At 42.8% G+C, this 24,686-nt stretch overlaps 2 protein-coding genes across 3 annotated transcripts; both read left to right on the top strand.

Annotated features, from left to right (window-relative positions):
- Positions 1 to 13,811: 13,811 nt before the first annotated feature.
- On the top strand, positions 13,812 to 17,374 carry srd5a3 (steroid 5 alpha-reductase 3). Of its 2 annotated transcripts, XM_045207718.1 has the most exons (5): positions 13,812 to 14,063; positions 14,298 to 14,452; positions 14,587 to 14,778; positions 15,680 to 15,811; positions 17,014 to 17,374. In XM_045207718.1, the coding sequence occupies exons 1-5, from the start codon at positions 13,843 to 13,845 to the stop codon at positions 17,271 to 17,273; spliced, it is 960 nt and encodes a 319-aa protein (XP_045063653.1). In that variant the 5' UTR covers positions 13,812 to 13,842; the 3' UTR covers positions 17,274 to 17,374. The 2 variants fall into 2 exon arrangements, with proteins under 2 accessions (XP_045063653.1, XP_041704415.2); XM_041848481.2 differs by lacking the exon at positions 13,812 to 14,063 and having other exon boundaries at positions 14,073 to 14,452.
- Positions 17,375 to 17,531: 157 nt separating this feature from the next.
- LOC121540152 (transmembrane protein 165) lies at positions 17,532 to 21,861 on the top strand. Its single transcript, XM_041848786.2, has 6 exons — positions 17,532 to 18,394; positions 18,941 to 19,169; positions 19,350 to 19,525; positions 19,642 to 19,824; positions 20,133 to 20,238; positions 20,544 to 21,861. Exons 1-6 carry the CDS (start codon positions 18,140 to 18,142, stop codon positions 20,618 to 20,620), a joined length of 1,026 nt encoding a protein of 341 aa, XP_041704720.2. The 5' UTR covers positions 17,532 to 18,139; the 3' UTR covers positions 20,621 to 21,861.
- The last annotated feature ends 2,825 nt before the right edge of the window (positions 21,862 to 24,686 follow it).

Here is a 24,686-nt window from a genome sequence, read left to right as displayed (position 1 = left end):
GAAATGTGTTATGAAGAAAATCGTGTAGGCCTACTGTTGCCTACATGAAAAAAAGGGCCTTTCTGACTACAAGTGCACCATTATCCCAAAGTATTAATTGAAAACAAGCATAAAAACAGCATTGGCATCAACATATTTGCACGAATTGAGTGTGAGATTGTGTTGCATGTACAGTGGGGGAAAAAAGTATTTAGTCAGCCACCAATTGTGCAAGTTCTCCCACTTAAAAAGATGAGAGAGGCCTGTAATTTTCATCATAGGTACACGTTAACTATGACAGACAAATTGAGAGAAAAAAAATCCAGAAAATCACATTGTAGGATTTTTAATGAATTTATTTGCAAATTATGGTGGAAAATAAGTATTTGGTCACCTACAAACAAGCAAGATTTCTGGCTCTGACAGACCTGTAACTTCTTCTTTAAGAGGCTCCTCTGTCCTCCACTCGTTACCTGTATTAATGGCACCTGTTTGAACTTGTTATCAGTATAAAAGACACCTGTACAACAACCTCAAACAGTCACACTCCAAACTCCACTATGGCCAAGACCAAAGAGCTGTCAAAGGACACCAGAAACAAAATTGTAGACCTGCACCAGGCTGGGAAGACTGAATCTGCAATAGGTAAGCAGCTTGGTTTGAAGAAATCAACTGTGGGAGCAATTATTAGGAAATGGAAGACATACAAGACCACTGATAATCTCCCTCGATCTGGGGCTCCACGCAAGATCTCACCCCGTGGGGTCAAAATGAACACAAGAACTCAGAACCACACGGGGGGACCTAGTGAATTACCTTCAGAGAGCTGGGACCAAAGTAACAAAGCCTACCATCAGTAACACACTACGCCGCCAGGGACTCAAATCCTGCAGTGCCAGACGTGTCCCCCTGCTTAAGCCAGTACATGTCCAGGCCCGTCTGAAGTTTGCTAGAGTGCATTTGGATGATCCAGAAGAGGATTGGGAGAATGTCATATGGTCAGATGAAACCAAAATAGAACTTTTTGGTAAAAACTCAACTTGTCGTGTTTGGAGGACAAAGAATGCTGAGTTGCATCCAAAGAACACCATACCTACTGTGAAGCATGGGGGTGGAAACATCATGCTTTGGGGCTGTTTTTTCTGCAAAGGGACCAGGACGACTGATCCGTGTAAAGGAAAGAATGAATGGGGCCATGTATCGTGGAGATTTTGAGTGAAAACCTCCTTCCATCAGCAAGGGCATTGAAGATGAAACGTGGCTGGGTCTTTCAGCATGACAATGATCCCAAACACACCGCCCGGGCAACGAAGGAGTGGCTTCGTAAGAAGCATTTCAAGGTCCTGGAGTGGCCTAGCCAGTCTCCAGATCTCAACCCCATAGAACATCTTTGGAGGGGAGTTGAAAGTCTGTGTTGCCCAGCGACAGCCCCAAAACATCACTGCTCTAGAGGAGATCTGCATGGAGGAATGGGCCAAAATACCAGCAACAGTGTGTGAAAACCTTGTGAAGACTTACAGAAAACGTTTGACCTGTGTCATTGCCAACAAAGGGTATATAACCAAGTATTGAGAAACTTTTGTTATTGACCAAATACTTATTTTCCACCATAATTTGCAAATAAATTCATTAAAAATCCTACAATGTGATTTTCTGGATTTTTTTCTCTCATTTTGTCTGTCATAGTTGACGTGTACCTATGATGAAAATTACAGGCCTCTCTCATCTTTTTAAGTGGGAGAACTTGCACAATTGGTGGCTGACTAACTACTTTTTTCCCCCACTGTATATACACTACCAGTCAAAGGTTTTAGAACACCTATTCATTCAAGGGTTTTTCTTTATTTTTACTATTTTCTACATTGTAGAATAATAGTGAAGACATCAAAACTTTGGAATAATACATATGGAATCATGTAGTAACACAAAAAAGTGTTAAACAAATAAAAATATATTTGAGATTAGAGATTCTTCAAAGTAGCCACCCTTTGCCTTGATGACAGCTTTGCACACTCTTGGCATTCTCTCAACCAGCTTCACCTGGAATGCTTTTCCAACAGTCTTGAAGGAGTTCCTACATATGCTGAGCACTTGTTGGATGTTTTTCCTTCACTCTGCAGTCCGACTCATCCCAAACCATCTCAATTTGGTTGAGGTCGGGGGATTGTGGAGGCCAGGTCATCTGATGCAGCACTCCATCACTCTCCTTCTTGGTAAAATAGCCCTTAACCAGCCTGGAGGTGTGTTGGGTCATTGTCCTGTTGAAAAACAAATTATAGTCCCACTAAGCCCAAACCAGATGGGATGGCGTATGTCCATTGCTCGTGTTCCTTGGCCTAAGCAAGTCTGTTCTTCTGAAATTTTCCGGAGTGACTGACCTTCATGTCTTAAAGTAATGATGGACTGTCATTACTCTTTGCTTATTTGAGCTGTTCTTGCCATAATATGGACTTGGTCTACCCCCCCCACACACACACACACCTTGTCACAACACAACTGATTGGCTCAAATGCATTAAAAAGGAAAGAAATTCCACAAATTAACTTTTAAGAAGGCACACCTGTTAATTGAAATGCATTCCAGGTGACTAACTCATGAAGCTGCTTGAGAGAGTGCCAAGAGTGTGCAAAGCTGTCATCAAGCAAAGGGTGGCTATTTGAAGAATCTCAAATATAAAATATATTTTGATTTGTTTAACACTTTTTTGGTTACTACATGATTCCATATGTGTTATTTCATAGTTTTGATTTCTTCACTATTATTCTATAATGTAGAAAATAGTACAAATAAAGAAAAACTCTTGAATGAGTAGGTGTTCTAAAACTTTGGACCGGTGGTGTATATGCCTGTAGTATTTCACAATCTCACTTTATAATATAATTTTTGTGCTCACCTCACAAACACACTTCCTACACATACAGTTTTTTCTTCATTAAAATGTTTGCTCATAATTAGGCCCCTACCTGTTATATATTGAACTTAGCTATTAGGATTAGATACGTTTTAAATCTACTCAATATACTGAAGGGGAAATAGCCTACAAGAATCAAAGTGCATTTGATTGGTGAGTAACATGATTAAATAAAAACACTTGGGAGAAGACATGGAAGCAGATACCACAGAATAATGAGAGGGAGAGTATGCTGATATTCTAGGCTTCTTATTGAGTAGCCATGTTGCCTCAAAAACAGTCACTATGGTCTGACTCAGAGTAGGCTATGAAGAAGGACATGACTAATCAAAGAAACACTGATAGTGCAGTCATGTGCCGCATAACTTAGATCCATGTTTAAGAGGATGATTTATGATAATCTTAAATGATTCCTGATGATTTTGTAGTTGGAGCTTCTGCCATTCATGGGACAAATTGTTATTTGAAACGTTGTTTTGTTATTTTAGCTGATTATGCTGATGGGGTGGTGGGATGTGGGCCCCTCTGCTGTTTGCTGTTGGGGGTGGATGTGGGGGGTTGGATGTCAGAATGTAGGTCTCCCATCTCCACATGTTTCCTGTCCCGGTCACTTCTGCTGGGACTCTGCCACCTGAACCGCCTGCCCTCCTCCTAGCCAACACATCCTGGTGGGCACTCCAATCCCGACATGGCACTTAGAACAGGAACTTTTCTTTTTTTCTTCTTGTGTTGTTTGATTCACAATATGAGGTTCTAACTGTTCTCTACTCAACAAAGAGAATGAGAGATACTGAAAGAAGAAAGCATGGTGAAAGAGAGAGAAGCAGGGGCTCTGGAGGGAGAGATAAATGTTGTACCAGAAGATAATGATCCTCTATGTTTATGAGGTATTTGGGTGTTGCTGGATGTGGAGCACATATCTCATAGTAGGAAAAAAAACTGGGTTGTGATTCCTGCTAGAGATTTGTGCAAAGTTTTCCAGTGGTTAAAACAAAGAGCACTGCCCTTGTTCTAAATGTGCACCTTGATTTCCCCACCCATATGTCACCCCTGCCAAAGTCAGACAGAGGTGGGACTCTGTTCCTGTTCTCGCAACAGACAGGCCACTGGAGAAGGAAACAAAGAGAGGAGTGGAAACTCTCAACACTCATACAGTTTATGTGTAGATACTATAAAATAACCGATACTGACTGTACTGAGAGTGGTACAGTAGAACATAACATTGTGACTAGAACTACTGTTCCCTGAAGGAGGGAAACGAGGTAAAACATATTATGGGGAGTCGCACTCTCGCGACTTCCGTTGAAGGATATACAATCATGCCTGACAAGGCCAATGAAATCGTACAGTTATGAATATAATAGGTATAACATAGTATGGGGAGTCAACGACCAATCATATTCACCTGAAGAAATCAGAAATCATGCCCAATGGGCCAATGGGTGCCGAGCCCACTCTCAGAAGACCCGCCTTCTTGGCTATAATACCGGGGCTTGCATCCATTTCCTCAATTCAGTCCGCTCTTCAGCGAGCACAAATCCCCTGACGGTGCAGGGCCAAAATAGTTATATTCATAACTGTACGTTCCCTTTAAGTTGGTCACTCGGTATATCATACTATGGGGACATACAATCACGCCCCAAGCTGGCTCAGAGGGTACCAAACTAGGAGGCCCACGGCAGCCCAAGCATACACAGGTTCCACCGTCTCCAAAAAGGGGTTACAGAAACCACCTTTTCCCCTAATACTTACCCGAGAAGCCTGGACTGTCAGAGCCTCATGAGGCCTGAACTGTCAGAGCCCCATATAAGAACAAGAACCTGCTGCAACTTGGCTACGTACGCCTTTCAGGAACCGCACTACCAGAGGATGACACCCCGGGGTAGAGCCGTCAATCCCTACATGGCACGCTGAGAAGGCTGCCATATAAACTTTCAAAAAGAAGAAAGGCCCTGCTCAAAAAGCTCTTCCAAGAACATCAAAATGTCAACCAAAGAGTTCTGAAAAGGGGAAACTCCTTTAAACTGACACCAACTCTGAAACGCGCGCAACACTTATATGTATATAAACCTCTCGTAGAGGGCGCACACGCCAACTGTATAGTCGTAATCACGTTTGAGTGTAAACACCTAGCCGTCAAATTCAACATTTCAGGGGCCAAACCCTCAGATCCCATTTCTGCGGTCGTGGGTGCCAAACTCTCCCGCGAGTCTGGGACAATAGGTCCCGACGACACGGAACCCTCCACGGATCCCCGCCCAACAGGCGGATAATCTCAGAGAACCAGGGTTGTCTGGGCCAACAGGGAAGCACCAGAATCAACAACAGACCCTCCTGACGGACCCTCTCCACAGTGGCCTGAATCAGGTCCACCGGAGGAAACGCATAGAGCAGGGTGCCACTAATACGCCAAGTATCCGTTCCCAACGGAGCACCCAGATCCCTAATTGAGAAGAACAGACGACAAAGAGTGTTTTTCTCACGAGGCGTAAAGATCTACAGTATGATGGCCCTGCTGAACTGGTCCCATATCTGGGCAACCAACAAGCAGTGCATTCTCCACTCCGTAGAGATAGGACCCCCCCTGGAAATTAGATCCGCACCCACTTTGAGAGATCGGGAAGATACGTCGCCCTGAGCGACAGGAATATGAACTGCTCCATAAGAGCAGATAACAGGACAGGTTTAGGAGAAAAAGACCGCATCCCCCCCTGCCTGTTGATATATGCCACCGCCGTCCTGTGGTCGGACCTTACCAACACGTGCTGGCTTTTCAACATCAGAAGGAAACACCGCAGCGCCAGCAAAACAGTCAGTAGCTCTAAGTAATTGATATGCAGCGCCCTTTGCGCTGTTGACCAAATCCCTCTTTCCGAGTAGCCCACACACAGCGCCTCCCAACCCAGTAAGGATGTGTCGTGATCACCTGCGGGATACTACCGGGCCCATAACAACTCCCTGCAATAGCAGTCGCGGGTCCCTCCAATGAGTCAACGCCCTTAGGCATGACGAAAATACCTTGAGCAACCGATGGCAGTGGCGAGATATGTCCAGATATATAGCAATCACCCAGCGCTGAACAGACGCATCAACAGAAGTCCCAGAGGCACCACAGCTATCATAGAGGAACCGTGCAAGACAGAGCCGGTTCCTCTATGGGACAAAAATGCATGATTCAGAAGCAAGTCTAGAACGAGACTCAGAAACTGAATGCGCTGATCCAGAGTCAAACAACTTTTCTTGTGATTCACTATGAACACCAGAGACTGAATATGGGAAACCAGCGTGGCAGTGTGGAGCTCCAATTGTTCCCTCGACTCCGCTACAACCAGCCAATCGTCCAGATAGGCCAATACTCTGATTCATTGGCACTGCACCGGTTCCAAAGCTGCCTTCACCATCATAGAAAAGGGTGCAGAGCGATAGGGATAGCCCGAAAGGCAGGACCAGAAACTCGAAGGCCACACCCTCGAAATGAAACCACATAAACGTTCTGTGGGGAGGATGTATGGTTGACACACATCAAATAGTAGCCTCTACCCTGTTGTCACTGTTGGCCATGCGCAGTTTGGGAGAATACAACCGTGAAGTGCCATTTGAAGGGCCGGGACGCCACCTTGTGCACTGTGAGAGATTCCTCTTCCATTTCCACCACTTTTGACAACCGTGTGTCTGAACGTGGAGAGGGGACACTTTTCATCGAACTCACATGCGGGAGACACAACACCTTTCACACCCGTGAACACTGTGTAACTCGAAAAAACGGTGTTTCTGTGCCAAGGTTTGCCTAAAGCCCAGCCCACTCTGAGTACATGGGCTCCGGCGATCAGTGACGTACCCCAATTGGCAGTGCCACTTGGGGCTACTGTTGTCTCAACGAGCCTCACTCGGTTTAGGCAGTAAGATGTGTTCTGGTAACTGGCTGGCACCCAGCTCTGGACCGCACGCATAAAAAATAGACGCAGGGAAAAAAACTTTATCATGGAGGTTACCCTACCGACCAGTCATGGGTACTGGCGACAAAGGGCCTTGTAACCTAGCTGGGAATAGGGCAGACAGCTCTGAAAAAATGACCACTTCTGTGGTAACAGACAGGGGCGATTCATAATTGAATCTAATTCCCAGGAATGAAAAGCGTTGAGCTAGATACAGTCAGCTCATTTCGGGGCTCATATGATCCACTGAGACTGTGTGTGGGATAATTGCGTGGTCGTTTCCAACCCTGCTCATTCCTTCGACTCCGCTAGCAAAAACAAATTGCCTACAGAGCCCGTAACCTGTATGACTAGACACCTCATAGGGACTAGTGAGCTACAGGCAGGAATCAGCAATGAATCCCAGTAATGAGCCACCTATTGTCCCCTTGTGGACAGAGACCCAACTAATTACGCTCACCCTGGAGGAATTGATTTACCCCTTGAACCCTGTGAACACCGTGGAACCCAGGGTAACAGAGGGGGCAGCATTAAACATGGTTAAGCTTCCAACATTCGTTGTGCTTCTGTGAGACTGTATAGCCTGCATGAAGCCCCTTTACGGGCTCTGGCAATGGCTGGTGTAGTACCCTGCTTGGACCGTAACCAAACATGGGGGCACTGTTGTCACAGTAATGTTTTTGCGGAGGGGCATACTGGTCACTTACTGGTCACGCACTGGTCACATCTTCACATGTCTAGCGAAAATATTAGAGCACTTGGTAAATTCTCAGCTGCTGTCCTTTTGAGATAGAAAATGTATTTTGAATGCTCACCAGTCAGGCTTTAGCCAGGACACAGCATCATCTTGGCTGCTTCTCTAGTCATAAATTACATAGTTAACACACTAAACAGGAAACAGCACCGCGGCTGGTTAAAAAAGTACCTGCAAGACAGAAGTCAAAGTATATCTGCTGATGGAGTTCAGTCTAATTTTCTTAACGTAACCAAAGGAGTCCCACAAGGCTCAATACTAGGCCCTTTACTGTTCACTATTTACATTAATAATGTTGGTCTGTCCCTGAATAATAATAACTGGGGCTTACATCTCTATGCGGATGACACAGTTATTTATTCCCATGCCCCCTCAGTGCAGCAGGCCATTCACGACCTTCAGCTTGGCTTTGATTCAATTCAAGAATCGCTCACCGATCTTAACTCAGTGCTAAATGTTGATAAAAATCAAGTTTATGTTTTTCTCCAGGTCTCATAGAATTTATCCTAAAGACCTGCGTATCTGTACCTTGAGAGGAGACCAAATTGAGCACGTCCCTCATTATACTGTAAGTATCTAGGTATTTGGATTGACAATAAACTGTCCTTTAAAACACACACTGATAAGCTGACTAAAAAGTTGTGAGTAAAGATTGTATCCTGTATAGAAATAAATCCTGTCTCACTTTTGAAAATAGGAGGAAGATTGTTCAAGCAACACTCCACCCAGTAATTTACTATGGTGAGTCGATCTACATGCTTGCGGCAGCCTATGTGTTAAAACCTCTGCCATTACGAAGCAGAGAGGCAATGGCAGAGAGAGGGAGAGAGAAAGACCCAATCCCCAATACTCTCACTCTCAACTTCGTATCCTCACGTCTTTCCTCACTCATTCAGCAGGACTGTTGATCCCCAGTTTGTGGTTCTGAGTTTAGTTTTATCCCAGTGTCATGTGTCATTAGGGATGTCTCTCTCAAAGCTGATGGTGGCGGTCTATGAGGGCACAGGACAGATGGGGCAGCCGTGGGCATGGGGCCTAATGAGGACACAGTGAGCGAGGGAAGGTGGACGGCAGGGGAGATAAGTGGACGGGAGGGAGGGGAGGGGTGGGGGTGGGGGTGGGGGACAGGAAACAGTCCACGCTTCCTCAGACAGGATACTGCGCTCCTCTAAGAGGCATCCTGGAATCAAACGCCTCAAAAGCAGGACTGTCTCTTACACACAAACACACAGGCCCTAAACACGATGTCACACTGTTCACAAGGGAGGCGCATTTGATACAAACAGATACGTTACTCTCTCACACATACACACACACACACACACACTTTCAAACCCAGTCACACATAGAAAGCATGGAGTGAGCTGAACTCTGTCAAACCTAACAGTGATAGTGCATACTAAGAATCAACCAATCAATCAAATAAATAAAACACATCACACACACAAAACCAAGAACACAATGGACATACACAGTAAACACAGACACCTCTCTCGCTCTCTCTCTCTCGCTCTCTCTCGCTCTCTCTCTCTCTCATCCATGCACTCACAATAACATACACAACATGCTTTGACTAATTCAGACCATTCTGTCTCCTGTGGGAAAATTGATCCTAATTAAGTGTCTGTTGTACTGCAGACGCAGTATAATTACTATAGAGGAAGAGGAGGACTGAATTTATAGCCTCGTAATGAATTTCAATTGTCATACATATCATGTCCAGGAAATGGCTTTATCCTTGAGACAGATAAGAACAGAGTAGACCAACGCTATTACCATTAAATCAAAGCAACTATAACTGAACCTTGTTGGCTAAAGAATAACTGCTATTATGTTAATGAAAACATTGTTTTATGTTGCTCCCCTACAGTACTTTTATGAACACAACTCACTGTAATCAATCAATAATATTGCAAATTATTTTAGACACTATGGAGCTCGTTCTCCTTTCAGTTAATAAGAAAGATTTTGTCCGTCCTGTACACAACAAGTTCGCCATCGGTATTTTAACACCCACAGTGTTAAATGTAATACTTTCTTAGAAATGATATGTGACCATCTCAAATAGTCTTAAACTAACACTAAGTGTTGATAAACTAACACCCCAAGAGTGTTGGGTCCATAACACCATGGGTGTTGCAAATTTCAACTTAAATTAAAGACCATGAACAGTCCAAATCATGTTTTTCATGAAATTGTATGATATTTGGATGAAACCAGATCAAAGTATGACGACCAAAGTATGAAAAATAACTGTTGCTTCTACATTGATCAAGTTTGATCATAAAGTTACTGGTCCCCTCCCCCGTGTCAAACACTTAAATTCAGGAGGTGGGATTATTAAGGGGATAGGGTGACATCACCCTAACGCTCTCATTTTAATACACCAATGGTAACATGATATTCTCTTGCCTAATTTAAATAAGTACCGCCTTGTAACCGCAGAGGGGCGTGGAATATATAGCTAGATAGCTACTCTACTGGTGTCAAAATTTGACTTTTGGGTGTCAGCAAATATAATTACAAGTTTACCCTATTCATACAGTTGAAGTCGGAAGTTTACATACACCTTAGCCAAATACATTTAACTCAGTTTTTCCCTGTCTTAGGTCAGTTAGCATCACCACTTTATTTGAAATGTCAGAATAATAGTAGAGAGAATGATTTATTTCAGCTTTTATTTCTTTCATCACATTCCCAGTGGGTCAGAAGTTTACATACACTCAATTAGTATTTGGTAGCATTGCCTTTAAAAAAATTTACTTGGGTCAAACGTTTCGGGTAGCCTTCCACAAGCTTCCCACAATAAGTTGGGAGAATTTTGGCCCATTCCTCCTGACAGAGCTGGTGTAACTGAGTCAGGTTTGTAGGCCTCCTTGCTCGCACACGCTTTTTCAGTTCTGCTCACACATTTTCTATAGGATTGAGGTCAGGGCTTTGTGATGGCCACTCCAATACCTTGACTTTGTTGTCCTTAAGCCATTTTGCCACAACTTTGGAAGTATGCTTGGGGTCATTGTCCATTTGGAAGACCCATTTGCGACCAAGCTTTGACTTCCTGACTGATGTCTTGAGATGTTGCTTCAATATATCCGCATCATTTTCCTTCCTCATGATGCCATCTATTTTGTGAAGTGCACCAGTCCCTCCTGCAGCAAAGCTCCCCCACAGCATGATGCTGCCACCCCAGTGCTTTACGGTTGGGATGGTGCTCTTCGGCTTGCAAGCAACCCCCTTTTTCCTCCAAACATAACGATGGTCATTATGGCCAAACAGTTCTATTTTTGTTTCATCAGACCAGAGGACATTTCTCCAAAAAGTACGATCTTTGTCCCCATGTGCAGTTGCAAACCGTGTCAATATAGGACTCGTTTTACTGTGGATATAGATAGTTTTGTACCTGTTTCCTCCAGCATCTTCAGAAGGTCCTTTGCTGTTGTTCTGGGATTGATTTGCACTTTTCGCACCAAAGTACGTTAATCTCTAGGAGACAGAACACGTCTCCTTCCTGAGCGGTATGACAGCTGCGTGGTCCCATGGTTTGCTATCAAGAAATGTGTGGAGTGGTTGAAAAACTAGTTTTAATGACTCCAACCTAAGTGTATGTAAACTTCCGACTTCAACTGTATATAGGGTAAACTTGTTCCCCATTCATCTGTGTCTGGTGTTAGCTAGTTACCTAGGTCTTCAGCCAGCATGGAACAAAATGGGGTGAAGGGTCATTCAAAACTCCGACACAGTTGTCAAGTCAAAACATCCGTCAGTGCTGCTGTGAACCACATCACAAGAAACATGGCAAACAGGAGACGTATATAAAAAAAAGGAATTGATATCATTGATGCAATTTCAATGTTGTTTGAGTTGCTTTGTGCATCACCAAATTGTCTTGAGATGATTTTACTGCAACACTGCTCACTGCATCCAAGTTTCTTGACATAGGTGTTTCAAAGAGCTGTCAAACAAGGCGAGCTCATGAATGTAAGCTCCCCGCCCACTTAGCCTGTCTTTTAAAACATCCTGGTAGTTAGCCATGAGAGAAAAATTACTTTTTCTCAATTTATTTGCATTTCTATCCCCAAAAAATACTATGGTTGATTTTTTTGTTACTCAAAATGTTATTTTACATTGGAATCAGAATGACTGTTTGGGACCTTAAACACTTTATTAGAGCTGATGCTGTTCAACTTTCTCAGTGTTAGGGAATTAACACCTGTGGTGTTACAGTAACTGGTTTTGCAGTGTTGTTTTAACACTGTAGGGTGTAAAGCCTTATTTGCATATTTATTTCCCAGGGTGCCTTTCGAGGGAATTTTAGGTGCTAGTGACAGAGACATGGTTGTTGCAGTCGATGACTTTAAGTCCTGTAGCCTTCACAAAGTGGGGGCCTAAGTGACTATTTTATCATAAAAACGTGATTAATCATGACAATACCATACTTTGACAGCTTAGTGTTAACCTAACACAGTGGTATAAAACTCCTGGTTTACAGGCCACATCAGCCAGTCACATTCTGTTGGCTTGCAAAGTGTTATATAATTGCTATTGGAATTCAGCCAGAGTTAGGATAGCCAACAATTGGACCTTTCCAGCACCCACAACTGCAGTTAGAATGACTGCCAAGATAAAGAATATTAATAATTGAGACTACCTAAACCATCTAAACTGGAACAACCATCTCAATAACGGGTGAAATAAGTCCAACCACTTACAGATTGGATTAGGTTAGAAAAATGTATGTTATTTATCTTTGTGTAGTATAAGACCAATTAATCAATCAATGTGCGTACAGAAACATAGATATTAAAACAAACTATTCTAAAAAGCAACCTGCAACAAAGCATGCTGGGAAATATGATAATGATGCCCCTCCCAGGTCTTTTTCACTCAGAGTTAACGGAAATTAACTCAACACATTCGAGTAACAACAACACCACGATTCTGTAAATTCTGTTGTTATTTTGTTATTATAATCTGTGAACAACGTGCCCTAATTTCTGCCAACAAAGCCAATGTCAGCCATTCCTCTCCTGTTCTCATTTAGGGTTGTCAGAAGCCAAGACTTGTGAGCGTCATAGAGCATGTTACATGTGCGTGTTCCTGAGACTCAGCTTTTCATAGATAGCTTTTAATAGTTTGTAGCTCAAACCATTCGGACTCTACATATGTTTTTGTATAAAAGACACGGCCCCGGGCCCCTTCGGGATCCGCCCTTGTCTCACAAACACCGCTCTAGCTTGTTAATCACACAGACTACAGATGCAGAAGAAATAGACATATCCAATGGTACAACCCAGAAGTTTGTAGCTCAAACACACTATGTTTAAACGGGGTTAGAAGTCCAAAACGTGCCTGCAATACAGTGTGACTCATTGGGTTAACATCTTTTTAGCTTCCTCTCATGGATATGTTTTGTATAATTTGTATATTTTTTTCTTGTGTTTTGTTGTTTTCTTTTGCAGGGACAGTAGAGACACAGGGTTCCTAGTGGAGGCTGATTTGAGCTGGTCTCCTGTCCTCATTACTTTGCTGAGCTGCTGATCTATGAATCTCTGGGGATTGTCTCTGGCAGTCACACTCTCACCTGGTGGCTCATTGTCCTCTTAATAAACACAGGCCCTTCCTCACTTTGATGTCTATAGTTCTGACTGGGTCTTGACTGCTGGAGCCACTGTACCTCTCATACCGCCTCCAACAGAAGGCCATTAAAGGAAATAAATGGAATAGAAACAGTTAACATGGTTCTGCCTACATTTGCTCTACAAAAGCTGAATGAACGTGTTCAATGAAAGTTCCCACAGCAGCCACTGGATGGCACTATAAATTTGAGTCAATGACAGTTTGGATATTTTGCATTGTGGATTTTCTGAGCTGTTTTCTCAGGCAGTGGCTCGAGCAGTGAAGTCAGAGGCTGTCAAGAGGCAGAGACTGTAAAAAATATACTATCGGAGGTCTTCTGGCCAAACTCTTGCTGCCACCTGCTGTTTACACCTGTAACATCAACAGCACATTAATGAATCATTGTGTTTTTTATCATCTATTGATTGGATCAGTTATATCAGTAATGTATCATACAGTACTGTGGTTATTTATCTGATGACCTACCTAATACACGACTGTCCCTGTGTAGTCTCCAAAACCCGACCCTAGGCAACGTTGTCAAGGGTCGAGTTTTCGAGACTAGTCCCTGTGCAGCAGTTGAGCATCGGAACTTGAATGCTCTATTGGTGTTTCCAGCCGGAGGTTTTTGATTGCCTTACCAAAAAATGCCAACGCTTTTAGGATTTTGTGTTATTGATTTCCTGTGGTTATCCTTGGCTTCGTGTTTTCTCTTAGCTTTTTGTGTCCACAAACTTTCACTTTACCTGCCGACTGGATGTGAGCAGTCAAAACTGTATCTATTATTCCAGGATCTAATCCGATACGGTAAAACCAAGGGACCACTGAAACGAGACCACTGGCTGCGTGTTTTTCATATCCCCAAAAGGTAATGCCTCGGCCCTTTTGAGGAAATGGGAAAACATATTTCAAATGTATTTTAAATTATTCACTTCCATATATTTACTTTATTGAGGGGACGTTTATCAGCACAATGTAATGTAACAGCTGATCAGAAGCCCAGACTTCGAATGGCCTTGGAAGACTAGAGCCCCGATTGATGATGATGATGACACTTGACTGAGTGTAGGCCACTGTTTTTAATTAAACCTCTTATTTGTAGATGGTTCTGGCACTTCTATGCAATATCTGTTGGCTGGAATGGTTTTCTTATTGTCCTGTCACTTCACATGATTGTATGGGGCCAGCAATTCCCATCATGGTTGACTGACATATTGGGATTCCTGACTACTGGTGGACCAGTGGCAGTCAGGCAAGGTAACTTTTCCAGATTTGGGATATTTTATGGTTACCTCACATTTTTGTTTTCACTCGCTGTGTTGGCACCTGGTAAGACCAACTCCTCATATTAGATTGTATGTACCTGTAGAATACTGACTCATCTTTTTTAGTTCCACAGGTGTCAGCTGTGCTGGTGCAGGTGTTGTTATGGGTCCATTCCCTTAGACGACTACTGGAGTGCCACTTGGTCAGCGTGTTCTCTGATGGGGTCATTCACATTGTTCAGTATATATTCGGCTTGGGCTACTACATTTTACTGGGACTGACAGTGCTGTGCTCGGATCCTTTGATAATTGAAGAAGGTGAGCTTTGTATTGAATTGCTTCACAATTCACATACTGCTTGATGATCGTTACTGAACAAAAATAGAAACGCAACATGTAAAGTGTTGGTCCCATGTTTCATGAGCTGAAATAAAAGATTCCAGGAATGTTCCATAAGCACAAAAAGCATATTTCTCTCAAATTGTGTGCACAAATTTGTTTACATCGCTGTTAGTGAGCATTTCTCCTTTGCCAAGATAATCCATCCACCTGACAGGTGTGGTATATCGAGAAGCTGATTAAACAGCATGATCATTACACAGGTGCACGTTTTGCTGGGGACGATAAAAGGCCACTCTCTAAAATGTGCAGTTTTGTCACACAACACAATGCCACAGATGTCTCAAGTTTTGAGGGACCGTGCAATTGGCATGCTGACTGCAGGGATGTCCACCAGAGCTGTTGCCAGAGAATTGCATGTTCATTTCTCTACCAACGTCGTTTTAGAGAATTTGGCAGTATGTCCAACTGGCCTCACAACCGCAGACCACATGTAACCACGCCAGCACAGGACCTCCACATCCGGCTTCTTCACCTGCGGATCGTCTGAGACCAGCCACCCGGACAGCTGATGAAACTGAGGAGTAGTTATGTCTGGGTCTGGCTCCCCAGTGGGTGGGCCTGGCTCCCAAGTGGGTGGGCCTATGCCCTCCCAGGCCAACCCATGGCTGCGCCCCCTTGCCCAGTCGTGAAATCTATAGATTAGGGCCTAATTTATTTATTTATTTCAATTAACAGATTTCCTTATATGAACTTTAACTAAGTACAATTGTTGAAATTGTTGCATGTTGCGTTTATATATATTTTTCAGTGTATTATATGTGATTGTGATATGATTTGATATGCTGCTGATGCCAGACTGATGGTGTTGTTTTGATAGGGAGCCCTGCTCTCCCACTGCTCTCCCAGCTGAGGTGGTACCATGTGGCTGGAGCTGTGCTCTTCTCCTGGGCCTCTCTGTTGCAGCATCGCTCCCTGGTCCTGCTGGCCAGACTGCGCACTGGAGGATCAGGTGAGGTCATGCAGATCAGATGTCTAAATTATTAGCTCGAAATGACTCAGAGAGAGCACACTCAGCAAATAAATGTCACTTTAACTCTACCCACATGTACATATTACTTCAACTACCTCAACTAGCCGGTGCCCCCGCACATTGACTCTGCACCGGTACCCCCCTGTATATATAGCCTCCCTACTGTTATTTTATTTTACTTCTGCTCTTTTTTTCTCAACACTTTTTTGTTGTTTTATTCTACTTTTTTTATTTAAAATAAATGCACTGTTGGTTAAGGGCTGTAAGTAAGCATTTCAGTGTAATGTCTGCACCTGTTGTATTCGGCGCATGTTGCCAATAAGATTGGATTTGATCACATTAACCCTATCAGTCCCGAGACCCCAGCAAAATATTTTATTTTATCTGACTTTCATTTATCTGCATGTCCAGCCCTTATATTTAGCATCACAATGAAGTGTTTTACCTTTTTTTTTTTTTTTTGGACAACTAGGGCTACAAGTAGCAAACAAAACAATTTCACACAAACTGTTGCATTTATGAGTTTTATTGACAAATGTCAATAAAGAAATGTCAGCCAAAGCAGAAACCTGATAAAAATGATTTTTTTAGGAATGCTGTAAATACAGAAATGGTTTGTTCACTGGGAAATGAATATCCAAATAGTCAGTGACAACTGTGTGGAGTTTGTGACAGCAACTATGTGAGCTTATTACAGTTTAGACACTATGTCCTGGGATTTCCTATGATCTTCTTTGTAGAAGAACATCTTACGTTCTAACGACTCTTGTGTGGCTTGTGAGCGTCATAGAGCAAAATGTTACATGTGCGTGTTCGTGAGAGTCTCGGCTTTACATGGAAAGCTTTTAATAGTTTGTAGCTCAAACCATTCGGACTCTGCATATGTTTTTGTATAAAAGACCCGGCCCCGGGCCCCTTCGGGATCCGCCCTTGTCTCACAAACACTGCTCTAGCTCAGCCCCGGTTAATCACACAGACTACGGATGCAGAAGAAATAGACGAATCCAATGGTAAAACCCAGAAGTCTCTAGCTCACACACTATGTTTAAAAGGGGTTAGAAGTCCCAAATGTGCCGTCGATACGGTGGGACTCATTGGGTTAGCATCTTTTTAGCTTCCTCATGGATATGTGTTGCATAATTTGTATAATTTTGTTGTTGTTTTGTTGTTCTCTTTTGCAGGGACAGTAGAGACTCTAGCCCACAGGGTTCCTAGTGGAGGCTGGTTTGAGCTGGTCTCCTGTCCTCATTACTTTGCTGAGCTGCTGATCTATGTGTCTCTGGGGATTGTGTCTGGCAGTCACACTCTCACCTGGTGGTTCGTTGTCCTCTATGTGCTCTTCAACCAGGCGCTGGCTGCCCAGCTCTGTCATGAGTTTTACACAAGCAAGTTTCAGTCTTACCCACAGCATCGCAAAGCATTCCTCCCATATTTATTGTAACTGATGCATGATGTGAACTGATGCCTGATATGAATAATGTGATTTATTTTGTACAACCTATTTTGCAAGAAAAATAAATCTAAAGACATTGTTTGTTGAAATGATTGCATTGAATATCTATTTTTGAATAGAATAGATTTATAGATTTAAGAATGAACAGGACAAGATTGATAAGGACACCTTTAACAGTTAAAATAATTTGTGTACATTGGCAAGGACTGATAAGGGAGTGCTTTGGCTTCTGTATTTAAGGTGACTTAATTAAGGTGCAGGGTTTACGCCAAGCCCTAGCCCAGTTTATGCTGTCACTGACAACAGCAGCTCCACTAGATAATGAATGGCATTGGTGTCCATTTCGGCGGCTTTATACCATCAAGGGGTTCATCTTACATATCCTGAGATTGTCCCCAATTTAAAAAAGCAGTAATTACATCAATAGAAAAGTCTTCCAGCATTTAAAAAAATTATCACAGTATTTGAATTGTTTATTTGACCACTTTTATTACTCTACATGAAAGTTTAGCTACTATATAGTATTGTTTCATAGAGCCTCTTCCGCTCTGGCTTTATTTGCTCGTCTCCCACTATGGGTTTGCATTTGCAAGTCTCTCTAGCTTGACATTTTCCATGACATCTACAAATTGACAGTTGAAGTAGCCAATGAGAGTATTGCACGGTAGGTACGTCAGCAAATAACATACGCGTCCTCCTTTTAGCGATCCAATCACATTAGTCGTTTACTGTCTTTCAGGTAGAATGTTCACAACTTCAAAATTCCGTATGAGTTCTATCCTCAATGGTTCTATCAGTGAGGGATAGGCAAGCTTATCTACCAAGACCAACTGGCTCATTATATCGAGTGATTTATGCAGTCAGGGGCAGTGATTAAAAAAAAATTGTTTTACCCATACGCTTCTGTAAACTGCCTTTATTATCAGCATTTTAACACAATCTGCGCGCTTCGCTTTGTTAAAATGTATCTCCTGGCCGGCGGAAGGGATGGAAGGGCTAACAGAAGTGTGATGTGTGTCCTGCTACCCCTGGCTGTCGCGGTGTTGTCGGCCGGAGTTTCTGCGATGCAGGAGGAACACAAACCAGTCCAAGAACAACCACCACAAGAGGTAACTAGCTAACTAGCAATCATCGATAAAATGTAATTAACCGATGTTTCGCGTGCATGCTAACGATAGCGAGCTAACTCGTTATCTAAATACCATTCCACATAACTAATAATGCTAACTAACTAGCTAGCGTCGTTAACATAGCCAGAACAAGATGATGTGTAAAGTCACCCCCCAGTATCTATTTCACTCGGTCACTTTGACCTCTTTCTGGGTTCATGCTTTGGGGACATGCCATAGGTGGAAAACATGGCTAGTTGGGTTAGCCACTTACCAGCTTGCTATTTTACTGGCTGTTCTTACCTTCGAGCTCGTGTGTGGTGTTCAGTTCAGCGTTGTCCTGGTCGTTACTAGCCCTAGTCTGGAAGCTGAACTCCCATAACTACCTAGTTGTATTGTACCCCCTGTCTACGTGACTTGACTACCTGCGTCAATGAGACAGACTGTACCATTCCAATATGTGTACAGACAGACAAATTAAAACATGGTTTTCATGGCTAACTTGTTGTGGAACTGAACTGACATATTTTTTTCACCCTTCAACAGAAAACTCCTACTGCTCATGCCATTGGTTCAGAGGTCAGTGAAAATGATTCCAGCAAATCTGGTGACCTGGGCTTCATCCATGCCTTTGTTGCTGCCATCTCTGTCATCATTGTCTCTGAGCTGGGAGACAAGACTTTCTTCATCGCTGCCATCATGGCTATGCGCTACAACCGCCTCACCGTGCTGTTAGGGGCGATGCTAGCGCTTGGCTTTATGACCTGCCTTTCAGGTTGGTGGATGGATGGGCTGTTTGGCTCCTGATGGTTGGGGTAGATATTACCTTTTTAAGTTTGTTAATGTATCCCAATTAGTGGAGGTACCATATGCAGATGCATCCTGGGTTTGTCTGAATGTTTGGTTCTGTACAGTCTGTCCTTTGTCTTACTAAGTCCCTCTTGTGTTTTGTCAGTGATGTTTGGCTATGCCACCACCATTATCCCCAGGATTTACACATACTACGTGTCCACGGCTCTGTTTGCCATCTTTGGTGTGCGCATGCTGAGAGAGGGGCTGAAGATGAGTCCAGACGAGGGTCAGGAGGAGCTGGAGGAGGTACAGGCTGAGATTAAAAAGAAGGATGAGGAGGTCTGTACAAACACACACACTGCCCACACCTACATTTACATATTGTTTTCATATTACCCTGCTGTAACTCTTGGTCTAGGGTTTCATTGTTTGGTTTGTATTCCTATTTCCTATAGCTCCAGCGGTCTAAGCTGGTGAATGGGGCTCCAGATGTGGAGTTGGGTTCAGGGTCAAACCATCCTCATGGGAAATGGCACAGCTTCATCTCGCCTGTGTTCATCCAGGCCTTCACCCTCACCTTCCTTGCAGAGTGGGGAGACCGCTCTCAGCTGACCACCATCATCTTGGCTGCCCGGGAGGTGAGTCCTGACAGACCCACTATGGAGTCTGAGTCTGCTTTCCTAGTAAAATGGCACATGCTGGCAAATGTTACACTGAAATCAAGCCAAGGCTAAAATGCTGAGGTGTGGCTGCAAAGCATTCATTGTGGATCTAAAGTCGGAGTTCATGATTAAGGTCAGGATATAGGGTTGCAGTGTACGTGTAATATACTCAAAGGGAATTATATTGTTAGGGAATCACTGTTGTTCATTTTTGCTACTGCACTGTGATACTTGTTGGTTCTGTGAGAGGGTTAAAGGTGTCATAAACAAATGCTCTGTCTCAGGATCCTTTTGGAGTGGCGGTGGGTGGTACTCTGGGACACTGTCTGTGCACAGGACTGGCTGTGGTTGGAGGAAGGATGATTGCACAGAAGATCTCTGTCAGAACTGGTGATATATTTTATATATATATGTTCCCGTTTAAGTGGCCATAGCCTAAACCAGGGCTCTCCAACCCTGTTCCTGGAGAGCTACCGTCCTGTAGGTTTTCGCTTCAACCCTAATCTAGCGCACCTGACACTAATAATTAGCAGGTTGATTAGATTAATCAGAAGTTACAACTGGGTTTGGAGCGAAAACCTACAGGAGGGTAGCTCTCAAGGAACAGGGTTGGAGAGCCCTGGCCTATACTGTAATGAATGTAGCTAGTAGTCATTGTAATTGTGTTATGGACCCCTATGTTTTCTCCTCCTCAGTTACAATCATTGGTGGGATCATGTTCCTGGCCTTTGCATTCTCTGCCCTCTTCGTCAAGCCAGATGCTGGAATCTGATTGGAGTGAAGACATTCAGGCAAATGTTGTACATACCTGTAAAGCTCAACTATGTGTATAGAGAGGCTGTACTCTTGACCGTGTGTATGACCGAGTTGTACTGTACTCTCATGGTGTGGGTGAATGTGTGTGTGTGTGTGTGAGAAATATGGAGAATATTCTCTAATGGGACTCTAATTGGTGAGTGTGTCTGTGTGAATGTTGCCCTCTTGTCTTACTGAGTCTTTGATCCCTCACCAGTCTGAATCTTGTGGCTTACAAACAGAACAAGACTTCCCTCTCCCTCAGGCCCGTCAGTACTGAGCTTGGGTCTGTTTATTCATTCGTCCCCATCCTTGGTTATTATATTATGATTTAAGAGCAGCTCGTTCTTTCACTGAGTGCATGGAATCTCCCCTCTTCAGCATGAGCTCAGTGTTATTGAGCAGCCAAGTCACTGCTGGTTGAATGCTGACTCCAGGGCAGTCCCATGGAGGGCAGTGTTGGGATCACTGTGGAGAGACGCAGTCCCTCTGCTCAATGGCCAGGCCTCAGGTCAACTCCCATATATTTTGTTCCCTTCAGAATGTCATCTGAGAACAGAACATAGGGCTGCCTTAGCGACATAACCCACATAATGAGGAGACTTACCATTTTCCAGATGTATCAGTGATAAGTATATTACTGTTGGGTGATTTCCATCTGATTGATAGACAACACATGCCAGTTGTAAGCATCATTGGGATCTTGAAGCAGAAGTAACCCATTCAGTATTGTCTACATTCCGGCCTTGTAGTAGCGGGGGGGTGGGGGGACACGTCCACCGGCCAGTCTGTCCGTTGTCTACAACTCAAATTACTACAACGGTTTATAAATAGGTTGTGTGAGGCCTACTGATGAAGAAATCATGGTACTAAATACTTCATAGCTTCCTCCTAAATTTCACTGCCTTGTTTTGAGACCTGAGCCATTGTCTACTACACCTTTCCTGAAAAGTGGTTGGTTATGGTATTTATTTACAACTTTGGAGCGGAGAGATTGTTAATGTTAACCGTTTTGGGGTTTTGTTTTTTAGCTGAAGTACTGTACACAATACATTTTTAAAAAGTGCACAGGGAAATGTCACTACATTGTCAATATTTGACTAGTTTTACCCTGTGATGACCGACCAAGCGTGTACATGTACGCTGTTTGCGATATAGATGGACTTGATTGTTAAAGCCTGATTTAATGTAAATACTCAATAAAACCTGTCATGCCTAGACTGGTTTCTTACCTTACATTCTTGTCTAGCCCCTACATTTTATGCAGTGACTAACTTATCCTGGATATGAGTGATTGCAGCAAATTGCAAGAAGCAGGTTTCTAACCTGACAATTGACGCCTGCCTTCTGGTTTATCCATCACAAGTGAATGTCCAAAACGAGGGATTTCTCAAAAAACAAACATTTATTTAAAAATTGAATAAGGGGCGCAAAAAGCACTGCTTGCTTTAAAAGGTTCCATTATGTTTAGTTTATGTAAGAATGGTCTGGCTCTAGAAATTAATTTATAGCAGCGAACTTTGCAGTGATATTACAGCACTATTAAAATGCAAAATGCCTTCAGAATGTCTCAGGTTGTGTGAATACCCTAACTTACCTATGCTGCAGGGCATGGTTAGCACCATTGAAATAGAAGGGGCAGAATGGACATTAAAATGCACTTTTCATTTTTGGGATATAAATCTGGCCACTGTAGTAGTCTTAATATGGGTACTCTGAGAACAATTCAATGTATCATGTTGGTCCATTCCACTGATTTCTGGGCACCCACAACGATCAATGTGTTTGAACTTTGTGTTCACCTGATAGTGTCACAGAACTAGAGAGGTTGTGAAATGCATTGAACTACAAACTGTCCATTCTACTTGTTCTAAAAGTATGTAATTATGGGTCAAGAACAATTGATGTAAAAAGTGGAACACAGCCCTAGGTTATGACTCAATTGTGCAATAATGCCAAGAGAAACTATTTCAGTTTCAGGTGCTTTTTGGAAAGTGTACTGAACAGATTAATTTCATGAGCCAAACAAGTGTTCTGCAAAGAACGCCACACATACAAAGATTAAATGATAGCAGAGAGAACACTGATAGACATTCAGAACTTCTAGTGCGTACATCAGAACTACAGAACATTAAACATGATTCACCACCTTTTACATTGGTCTTTCCATCTGGGTATTAAAAACAAGTATAACAATTTAGTATTCCCATCTTTCTCTTTGGATACAAAGCATCTTTACCACCCCTTCCCTCCATTTTCCCCACCCCACATCTTGCATATGGTCTGGGTTGAATTACTTTGTAGCCTTTTGAGATACAACATAGGAGATCCCTACTTTGATACTTTAGGTAAACGTGAATAATAAGTCTTATGGGTAATTTGTGAAAAAGGAACATCAACTTGGTCATCCTAGAGATGATCCAATATATTAATCTAGCATTCCTCTCATAGCACATTGAGAGAATTCATAAGATTTATTTGGCAATTGAAATCAATTACATGGGGGGGATATACAGTATATGCTATTAAACAAGGATTTCTTTCAACATTTCAATACACCTTTGCATAACCATGAGCTAATGATGAGTCCTTATCAAGGAGCTCAAAGTGCCGATTCTGTTTTGGGGAAATTAGATCAATAGTTCTTACGCGTGTCACAGTTTGTTTAATTCCTTTCTCATTTGAAGAAAATCATTAGGTAGATGTTTTTTCTGGTTTGCTTTCCCTTTCTACACCATGATGGCAGTATATTACAGTGTATGACATTACATATCTACTATAGCTCTATTAATCTTTTGAGGTCTAGCTTGGCCATAGAAAAATAATCTTAAAATCTGAGGTTTGTGTTCTGTTAAAACACTCTTAAATTCTTTACACATACCAGTTTTTACACAGCTATGTTAGTGTTTGATATTAAATTACATTCATTCAAGTATTGCACTGCCTGACCTACTAATGGTAGCTGTAAGGTTTATCACGCCATAGGTGGCGCACGTTTACTTTGTGTTAATAAAAAAGCAGCATAAAATCAGTGACCAACCAACTATTAAGTAAGAGCCACATATACCGTTTCTATACAACTTGTTGAATAATCTGTGTTGATATGCATTACTGGCAATACAATAACTTTGTGGTTATAAGTACCGACTTTGTTCTACTGTACAGGGCAATGAACCACCAATAGCCTAGCAGCAGGGACCACCATTCGCACTAAGCGTGAGTAGTGACTAGCAGGCTTTGTGTGACTTATTGTACTTGTGAACACAAGGGCCTGGGACAGTTTTGCCATGAGGTACTGCAACATGAACATGGATTGGACCAGCCAGCCTTGTGAGAGACCGGAGCAGGAAATGACCCCTAGAGGGCCCAGACATTCTACAGTGTTGCGCTGTGATACCAGAGAGATTTGATATGAAATATGTGGTTTGTCAACTTCCACCAATAAAAAAGTGAAACTTAATGCAGGTTTCACACAATCCTTCTCAAGAAAACGATGGCCAATGATGAAGAATATTAAATATTATACACTGAACAAAAATATACAACGCAACATGCAACAATTTCAAAGATTTTACTGAGTTAAAGTTCATATAAGGAAATCAGTCAATTTAAATAAATTCATTAGCCCTAATCTATGGATTTCACATGACTGGGAATACAGAAACGCTTCTGTTGGTCACAGATACCTTTAAAAAAGAAATTGCAGCGTGGATCAGAAAACCAGTGAGCACCATTTGCCTCATGCAGCACAACACCTCTCCTTCATATTTTGATCAGGCTGTTGATTGTGGCCTGTGGAATGTTGTCCCATTTCTCTTCAATGGCTGTGCAAAGTTAATGGATATTGGCGGTAACTGGAACACGCTGTCGTACACGTCGATCCAGAGCATCCCAAACTTGCTCAATGGGTGACATGTCTGGTGAGTATGCAGGCCATGGAAGAACTGGGCCATTTTCAGCGTCCAGGAATTGTGTACATATCTTTGCGACATAGGGCCATGTATTATCATGCTGAACCATGAGGTGATGGCAGCAGATGAACG

Source organism: Coregonus clupeaformis, chromosome 26 (assembly GCF_020615455.1).
Source record: "Coregonus clupeaformis isolate EN_2021a chromosome 26, ASM2061545v1, whole genome shotgun sequence".
In the NCBI taxonomy this organism is placed as follows: Eukaryota; Metazoa; Chordata; class Actinopteri; order Salmoniformes; family Salmonidae; genus Coregonus; species Coregonus clupeaformis.
The sequence above is the reverse complement of the archived record's forward strand: the minus strand, read 5'-3'. Positions and strand labels throughout refer to the sequence as shown.